The 9654-nt window shown below is 44.2% G+C and overlaps 1 protein-coding gene across 1 annotated transcript in view; it reads right to left on the reverse strand.

Moving 5' to 3' along the window:
- Positions 1–7775, reverse strand: part of LOC135905619 (uncharacterized) — a 30011-nt gene extending 22236 nt beyond the window's left edge. Inside the window, exon 1 of the mRNA XM_065436576.2 lies at positions 7628–7775. Within this exon, the coding sequence (XP_065292648.1) occupies positions 7628–7663 (36 nt within the window). The 5' untranslated portion in view covers positions 7664–7775. The remainder of the gene's footprint in view (positions 1–7627) is intronic.
- Positions 7776–9654: the final 1879 nt, after the last annotated feature.

Consider the following 9654-nt stretch of genomic DNA (forward strand, 5'->3'; position numbering starts at 1 on the left):
GACTTAAAAACTTTCACGTTTATTCGAGAGCAGCTGTCCAGCAGAAGAAAAACGCGGAGGAATGCAAAGCAGCCCCTAGGTGCTGTGCCAGAGTTTTTTTTTTTTCGCTTGAGGGTCTACATAGACAAAAAATAAATAGTTTGTCAACCACCGTATTGCCTGAATGTATCTTTCATGCAGCTATCAGCGATAAATTAAAAGTCGAAGTGCCATACTCCAATACGCCATGCCAGCAGTAATGACAAAGCTACGGATGGACTGTGACTACAGCCCGGCTACTGGAAATGTGGTGGTCATTACATGCTTATACTTGTGCCTACTCCGGCTTTTGTGGGGAATTATTTGATATCGTTACAATGTGTATATATATAAATAACGTCAGAAGCAACAGACTTGCTGCTGCTGAGACGCCATACTATTGTTATAAAGCAAGCGAACTTCGTCGTCCGCGTCTCAAGCTATCGCGTTCTTCAATCCTTACACATTTCCCTCCCCCTCGAGAAAGTCTCAGTTCAGAAGGTTTAGAATAACGCCACAATTTGATGACATGAACAGCATCCCCGTCTCTGCCTAAAGGTGTCACTGAGTGGTTGATCTCATAGTTCTCTGGAGGTACCTTGCGTAGATTCTTGTAAGGACCTTCCATGATGTAACTCAACTTGCCATTCTCGGGTTGCCATAGTCTCGTAAAGCGCTGAATCATCGCCGTTCTTACCGCAGTTTTCCTTGCTCCCTCAAGATTTTCATATTGTTGGTTCAATATGGCTGGTGAAGATGGAATTCCATACATCAAGTACGCCTGTGTACGCGTTTGGCCTTTGCCTGTGTAATGGTGAAGTCGTATGCGCTTCTCGATGTGAAACTGCCCTTGTGGGTGTGGTATTCGTTCCCTCCTTCCCTATGTAGAAGTCAGAGGTATGAGACTGAGGCACAGCCCCTTTTATGGCATAAAGCAAGCCTCTCGCTTTCCAATGAAATGTGGGGATTAATTTGGTTCATATAAATTCTTGTCCACCCCCGATTGGTCACTGCTTAGAGACAAGACAAGTATTCATGTGCATTTAGAAGAGTTTACGGCACTTCTTTTAAACAGTATGCGCAAATATATTTCCCAGTACCGACCTAAACGGTCTAAATATTGCCACTGGCTCTCATATGAAATTATAGCTGCCATAATGCGTAATACTCACACATACCAAATATAGAAAATATATTTTTCTGGATTTCTGCAAAGGTCTCAATAAATAGGATCATGACTCATATATTGTGGCTGCTGCTGCTGATGATGATTTATTGACATCCCCTTTGAAACGGGGCGCGGACAAATCGCCTGCTTGAGTTACTCAGGTATGTTATCGCTGTTCTTCCTTCTAGCATTCTTGTATATATATTTTAATTATTCTATATCTACCTTGTACCGTTCCCAACGCCTGCATTCTTTGAAAAGAGCTCCTCCTACTGGCTGGAGAAAGTTTGCAAGTATATCCGCAAGCACTCTAGTAAACGTGGAGAGTATTCTGATCTGCTCAACTCTAGCGGAGTAGACGTCCAAGCAGACGCGGAAGGTTTTACTGGCCATTTCTCATCCTAATAAAGCTTCAGGCTTTGACGCCGGTGTCAGTGAATAGTACACGAAGGTTCCTACATCTAGCGGCCCTGTGTAGGTAGATCAAAAGGTCATCAGCGAATTCCTTAAGTCTTGGAAGCCTTCCTTATCAAGCGGCCCCAATGCTGACCCAGCCGTAATTATTAAAGGATTCAACAGTATATTTGGCCCATTATAAACATATTTATTTCACAGCTGCCTGAACACTTCCATTCTTCACCACATATGAAAAACTCCTCCTGTTTTTCCTGTACATAGGTCTGGCTATAAAACTGATGTCTTGAATTATCACCCGATTTCTCTCCTCTGTTTCACGTCTTCAAGGGGAGTATGGTAGCGCGATTCAAAGACGGGACATGAGAAGACACAAAGGGACACACACAGCGCTAACTTCCAACACTGTTTATTGTCGAAAACCAGGTCGTACTTATACACTCAGAGAACATGAGTCACAGCCACTTGAACAGATTAACAATCAGAGCGATACATTTTCTGATATGTTAGGCCATGCGCAAAAATTTCAGTTCTTTTTCAGAGAGAGCCAATGATGGTTTGCTGATACATGTATCCCCTAGGGCATCAATCTACTCAGCTTCTATTATAAGTCTAGTGAGTTCGCACTTGTTTCTACCGGTAATGGTTGTTGATTCAAAGAGAAGGGAGCACTTATGTTGCTTACAATGAAGGGAGAGAAAGCGATCTGATACAAGTTTGTCGACTTTATTTTTGTGTTCGCGCAGTCTATCATTTATGCGGGCAGATGGACTTTTTGATATTGAAATAATGCCTGACGACCCTGCTGAACAAATTAAGATAATGTTTCGCTTTATTAAAGATATGCACACCCGCTCACTCTAGTCCTCAAAAGCTTTAGCCGAACAAGCCGCTGATATTAAAGCTATCAAGAACGGCCAGAAAACATGGGAGCGAAATTCACAGTATTGAGCAAACGGATGGACGGTATGGAAGAAAAATGCAACTAGTGCTGTGTACTATGAAGAGCCCTGTCGGAGCCCTCAAAGAAGAAAAGCGCAATTCTGCGGGCCCGCGACACTGAGCTTCAACACAGATGTCGGTGAAATAAGCTAATCATTCGTCACATTCCAGACGCTAAAGGAAGATGGGAACAAACCGAGAATAAGGTTATATCTGCTTTGAAAACCATACTTCCATCTTTTTCATCCGAATCAATTGAACGTGCTCATCGCTTAGGCGTTTTTTCACCGGGAACATTGCGACCTATAATTGTAAATTTCTTGAGTTTTAAAATAAAAGAAAATGTTCCTTGACTACGTAATCATCTCAAAACAAGCAATATCACTCGTAGCGAAGGTTACTCCCCAGCAACCCGTCTTGCACGGGGAAATCTTATCGAGTTTGGAAGAAGTCAGCCCGGTGCACCTGTGGTTAAACTAAGATACGACAAACTGCTTATGAACGACAGGTGCTACGTTTTTGACGCCGAAATGAAATGCGTACAGAAAAACCATCGCAGGGCCAACGCGCAATAAACACAGTTCCTGCAGGTAACTTCGCTTAGCGGAGCGAGAGGGGAAGTAGACTGACTTGACAACATCGTGTGTCCATCTTTTTTACTAACATTGGAAGTCTGTTGAACATCATTAAAAATTTTTGTGCGCGAACAAACAAGGACGAAGAATAAGGGCAACACAAGGACGAGCGCTTTCTAACAACTGGTTGTTAGAAAGTTGGACCAGTTGTTAGAAAGTTGGACCAGTTAGGAAGTTGGACCAGCTGTTAGAAAGCGCTTGTCCTTGTGTTGCCCCTATTCTTCGTCCTTGTTTGTTTGCACACAAAAAGATTTAATGATGAATCTGTTCCAACTAGGCCGACTCGCAGTTGTGCTGAACAAATATTTTTCATTGTCCTCAGCGATTGACACTTGTTCTCCACACATTCTCGCCTTAACAGAAACGTGGCTTTCGAACAACAATAATCATTCTGAAATCTCTGAGGATACTCATCGCTTCGCTATTTATAGGGAGGATCGTGTTGTGAGTCATGGCGGCGGCATTCCACTTGCCATTTCTAACGGCGTTCCTTCTTCACAAATTTCTGTGGCTGCTGACATCGACATAGTCTGGGCTTAATTTACCATTAATCACCAGAAGGCAGTTGTAGGCGTGTGCTACCGATCTCCTCCTTCCTCACCCACATTCGTTAGCGAATTGGATGATGTAATTATTAACGTATAACTATGCTTTCCATCATCGCCCCTTTATTTATTAGGCGACTTTAACTTTCCGAACATTAAATGGAACACTCAGGCTCCATCATTACTCCCTTTTTCGTCTCAGGCCAAATCATTTTTAGGTTAATGTTCCACTTTTTTCTTTGCGCAAGTGGTCACTAAACCAGCTCCGAATACAGCTAGTATCTCAAACACTCTCGACCTAGTGCTCACAACTGAACCCAAACTAACTTCGAACACGTGTGTCAGCGTGTGTTTCGCGAGTGGTGTGTGACCATTTACCATTTCACGGAATTCCTTTGGAACACGGTCGGAACATCCCTTCCGCAAGGCACAAGAAGTATTCCTGCAGAAGGAAAGCTGCTGGTCCTCGGTCACGTCGTTTTGGATTCAAACCACGAAAAAACCTTGCGCCTTGGACCTAAGTTTTGCCTCGACACTGGTCTGAGGACTGTTGAAAAGTGGGCTTCGCCCATAATGTGTCATCTAAGGCTCAGCCCGAGGACAGAACTAGGTGTGTATCAGAGTGTGCTGACGCTGTGGCCAGTAGTAACAGCCCTAAAATGCGCAGCAATAGATTTCGATTGCTGGTGGATTACTTGTGTGATAGCCGTTTGCGAGTCGTGCAATCCGACAAAGACGGTTACTTTGTTGTACTTTCTGAGGAACAGTTTTCAAAGAAGGCGCTTGAGGCAATAGGCAAACATTTTAAAGTGACTAGTAAGGAACCGGTAAAGAATAAGAAGGAAGCCGTTTCATTATTGAGAGGCATGGGGCTACTAAGTTTGGCTAATAAAGTTAAGGATGCAGAGCGCTCTTTAGTTGAAATTTTTTTCTCGGCAAAAACACATAAGCCAAGCGTTCCTTTTCGAGCAATAGTCTCCGAACGCCAAACTTGGCAATTAGTGGTATCATCTTACCTCAATAAGCATTTGTCAGCACTTTCCGTGGCTGACCCGTTTATTGTGCCTAACTCAGAGGCAGTAGTAAAGTTTGTCTTGAAGGAGAACCCGACTTCGCGCTTTGGTTTTAGCATTGATGTAGTTGATTTATTCCATTCTCTTCTCCATAATCAACTTCTGCAATGTGTTCAGAACTGCATCTCAGACCAAAACGATGAGTGCGCATTCCAAAATAATTGTGGCATTTCGAGTGGGTCGTTCATGGAACTTTTATCCCTTTATTTAGAGAATACCTATGTAATGCGGGAAGATAAAGTATTCAAGCAAAAGTCGGGGGTGTGTATTGGTGCCAAAATTGCCCCAATACTTAGTAACATTTTTCTAAGTTTCGTTGACAGGAAAGTAGAGAAGGACTTAAATGGAAGGTATATTCGAATTTTTCGATGTGTGGACGACTTCCTAATTTTAGTTAGGTCTAAGGGTGCTGAATGTGTGCCTGACTTACTCGATGTTTTTTCTAAGCATGGGTCTGGACTGAGTTTCACACATGAGATCCCACAGAGCAACGACCTGCAGTTCTTAGATCTGAATTTGACCTTTTTGTCTAACCATGCATGCTGGGGATACGCTCCCAGGAGTGAAAAACCTCTTGTAAACTACGCGTCTTGTCACTCTAAGCTTGTTAAATTCGGAATTGTTACAGGATGTATTGGTATGGCTGTCAAAAAATCGTGTATTCATCAAATGTCCAGTAGCCTGATGGTCCAAGCCCAGAGATGCAGAGAGGCCGGTTTTCCAGATTCTGTAATTGTAGCTGGTACTAATAAGATTATAAAAACGCTGAAATGTTCGGAACAGCCCAAAAGAAAATGTTGCGAGGAAAAAAGTTGTTGTCATGTCTTATGAGCACGCGTTGTCACATCGTTTTAAGAGGATAGGGGCCAAGTATGGTGTGAGGGTGTATTTCTGCTCCGATGAAGCGGGGTAAATTAGGGGCAGCAGTTCAGAGGAAGCAGGAAGGCTTTAAACGGAATGCTGCATGCAAGGTAAATCATGTCAATAAGTACATCAGTTGCAAGAAGGGCGCTGTCTACCAAATTCCTTTATCTTGTGGTCAAACTTACATAGGCCAGACAGGCCGTTGCATGGATATTAGACTAATGGAGCATGCCAATTCATTGGAAAAAAAAAGACACTAACCTGGCAAAGCATTGCAGTATTTGTAAATGCATACCTTTCTTTGACGATACAGAATTGTTATTTTTTCATAGTAACAAGACTACCAGAGAAGTCGCTGAAGCATTCCATATCATCAGAAAATCTAATAGTTGCGTTAGCAAAACATCTTTAATCTTGTCAGCGAAAGAAATGGCATTGGTGCATAAAGGGTAGATTGCAAGGCAGGTACAACGCGTGCGTATGTTGGCTGTCCAGAGTTTGTATCTGATCACCGATGTATGACCGGGCGCATGCGTGCCCAGTTTTGTACATATAAATGTTGACTTCGTACTTCGAATAAATCAGTTGTTAGTTCAGCGCTGTGTTTGTCTCCTCCTCTTTCTGGTCCTGTCGTCTAGCCCTATTTGAATCTTATTGTTACTTCGTGCCTGTTGAATTCGGCAGAATCACCAATGTCAATATTTGACAGACCTGAAGAGCTGGGGCAGCTGACATTGTCGCCCGAAGGTTCACCGCGGTCATGAATCAGCTGAGCGTCTGCTCTTCGCTCGCTTCGTCTCCCCAGTGGGCGATACCGGCATGCCTTGCGCGTCTTCACCGCTGGGGACACTCGTGACGTCACAGGAAAAGGTTCGCTCGGTTGCTTGGCCAGATTTCGTTGTCGTTTTCGTGCTTTTTCCATATTTAAAATTATTTCCGAATTTCAGAACAATTTTATCAGACGCATGACGGGGGGCGGGGGGGGGGGGGGTATGCTCGGGAACCTAAAGATTCCGTTACCTTGGCATGGTAAAAGAATAGCCGGAGTTGCTTTTTAAGGCACATTCAATTACACTTAACATCAGGAAGCGTTAGCTGCTGCATAGGAGAATAAAGGGAAGTGGTTGCATTGTCACCTTTCTGTGCAAGTTGTTGCTATGGGGCGGACGCGCGCGGTAGGCAGGAAAATTTTAAAGTTGGGATAGCGCGTGAAGGACGAGCACAGTTACTCAGCGGACCAGTGCTGTAGGCGCTGGTGCTGCGTGTATATGTATTTTTGTCCGCGTTCTTCGTGCTATACACACTTGGAGTATGTCGCACCAACGTGCCGAAACAAAAGCACTCGTTAACCAAAGTACAGGCAAGGTTGACATATATTCCTTGCTTTCGTGTGTCTTTGACTGAGTTGGAAACGGCGCACGCGCAGTTGACCTCCTTTTGTCATACCTAACGTTCCGTAGCAACACATTGCTGCCATGCTACGTTACGCATGCAGAAAGAGTCTCAAAGTGCTAGTAAAGGTTTGCACGAGCGACATATGCGAACCGTATGTGTGACTGTAGAAAGAGCGTCGCGCTTTTGTGATAGCGGAACGTGGATCCATCGCTCTATCGCGCGCCTAATTATTTCTTGAAGAGGACCGAATCCGAGCGGGGATAGTAACCTACCTGTACCTATCGAACTATCGCAAGGTGCCCGGTATCTAGCAAAGGAAGTTTCGCAATAAAGAATTAAGATATAACGGGACAATTCCAGTCTTTTCGATATCTATATAATGTGTTCTTTCAGATAGACATCGTCCAATTGCGAAATATCTCTAAAGGCGAGCTGTTTTCTAAATACTCCATTTCGTTCCACTGATATCAGACGCTGACACTTTTACGGCTTCTATTGCAATCTTATATTATCAAAGATATTATAATAATGGTCTGTCATGTGATTGTACAAAAAACATATCGTAATATTTACCTGGAGTGAATGCATGTCCGTAAGTGACTTCCCCATCGAGATAAAGAGGTTACCTAATGTACTTGCTAGCAAACTGTATTAAAATTTCATATTTTCGTGACTGAGCTGGTCATATAAAATAAACCCTTCACTGAAATTGAACAAAGGCCTAGCAGTTGTCACCCGCACAAACAAATGGCAAGTATGATGTAATCACGCCTCTCGTCGTCGTCTTCATTGTTCTTTCATGAAAATCTGCTTTGATTGAACAAAACATGCTTCAAAACTGATAGTGAACCATATTTTCACAATTCTGTGCACTTTCCAGCGTCAGCTTGCTTCCAACAAGTCTTTGTTCTTGCCGCACAATTGAAAGAATAAATTCTGAGTGTGCGAACTTCTCTGGCTTTGGTCCCCACTCCATCCATGTCAGTCACTTTACATAAGACAGCAAATAAGTGTGATTGACAATATAGGTCCGTCTGAAAATAGCAGCCAAAGCAATCGTGCTCCCCGTGTGCCCCATATTAGAGCGAGCGAGAAGTGTGCTGTAGCAGTAGCTAGACCGATGTCAAGCAACATTCATTTTCTTTCACGTCACGAAACTTTGACTTTCGGAAGTTATGTCTGCACTCCATCGTACCTACCTGGGGCTATATCCCGGTTTTTCTGTTGCCAAATTCGAAACAAATATTGACAAATCATATCACTTAGAGTGGACATAAACAGTGCAGCTAAAACAACTTTGTGGAGATTTCAAAATTGACGTCATTCAATTTTGTGGTAGCCCACAATTTTACTGCGAAGAGCAGTAAAGAGCTAGGAAATTGGCCAGTCATCCTTCATCGTCCGTGACCAAGATATGAAAAAATGTTTTCAGCTTCCAAATGCGTCGCTCGGGCTTGCTGTCAGGGAGATAGAGAGACAGAGAGAAAACATTTATTTGTAATAAGAGGAGGTGGCTTCCTCGTAGGTTGGAGCCCTTAGTTCAGGGCCCCATTGGCTTGCGCCACTCAGCGTGCCCGCCGGATCAGCCGTCGCTGCTCTTGCGGGTCTAAGCTGGTCAGCGCAGTCTATTAGGGGGCAGGCGAAGGAATAGGGGAGTAACTCGGAGGGCGTGGGCACTCCCAGGTGAAATGATATACGGCGGGCTTCGCTCCACAGTAGAGGCAGTATGAGTGATATTGTGTGTGGTGGAAGAGGTGAAGATAAAAGAGGCAGGGAAATGAATTAGTTTGAAGCTGTCGGCCACGCGATGGAATCGTCTCAGTTAAGGGAATTATGCGGTGGGTAGAAGCGTCTCCTGCAATCTATGTAATGATGTAGCGTTTCAGTGTAGTTTAGTGGTTCTGTCGGTTCGTCGTCTGGGTTGGACAGCTCTTCCAATGGTACCCGCCTAACGATCTCTCGGGCTACCGCATTGGCGCGTTAATTACCATGTAGAGAGGCGTTTCGAGGTGTCGAGACGACACGGAAGACCACTTTCAAGATGCCGATTGGTAGCGCGGGCAGCTGTGACCCATATTGCGCAATGTCAGGTGTAGGTGGCCCTTCTTCGTTGTCTTGACTCAGTTCTTGATCTATAGCGGCGACTGGTGTGATTTCGTGCAATGCTGCGGCAGGTAGGGGGTCTCGGGCTGCCATCTTCACGGTAGCAGTGCAGTGAGCATGCTTTCACGCCATAATCGCGGCGCATAAGTTAAGCTTAGCGCTGCGGCCTGCTCGCCTCAAAATTCCCAAGGGCCGAGGTCTCACCGGATCTGGGAGGTTTCCCCCGTTAAGATCCGTCGATTTATGAGGCAAGCACGTTGTAGAAGCAACATATCAGCTGTGAAGTGTTCCAAGAGTCGGAGCCCATTCGGAGTTCATCCTTCACGCGCGGTCTTCTTGCTGTTAGCTCAGCCTTCGTTTGGCTACACCATTTAGCCTCAAGCAATGCTATTCATAATGCCGGTATAAAAAAAAAAAGCTGGAAGGATGGTGCACCATTTAAAGCAAACTACCTTGGAATATAAATACGACTGGCAAATAATAATAATAATAATAAT

This window comes from Dermacentor albipictus, chromosome 1 (assembly GCF_038994185.2).
Source record: "Dermacentor albipictus isolate Rhodes 1998 colony chromosome 1, USDA_Dalb.pri_finalv2, whole genome shotgun sequence".
NCBI lineage: Eukaryota > Metazoa > Arthropoda > Arachnida > Ixodida > Ixodidae > Dermacentor > Dermacentor albipictus.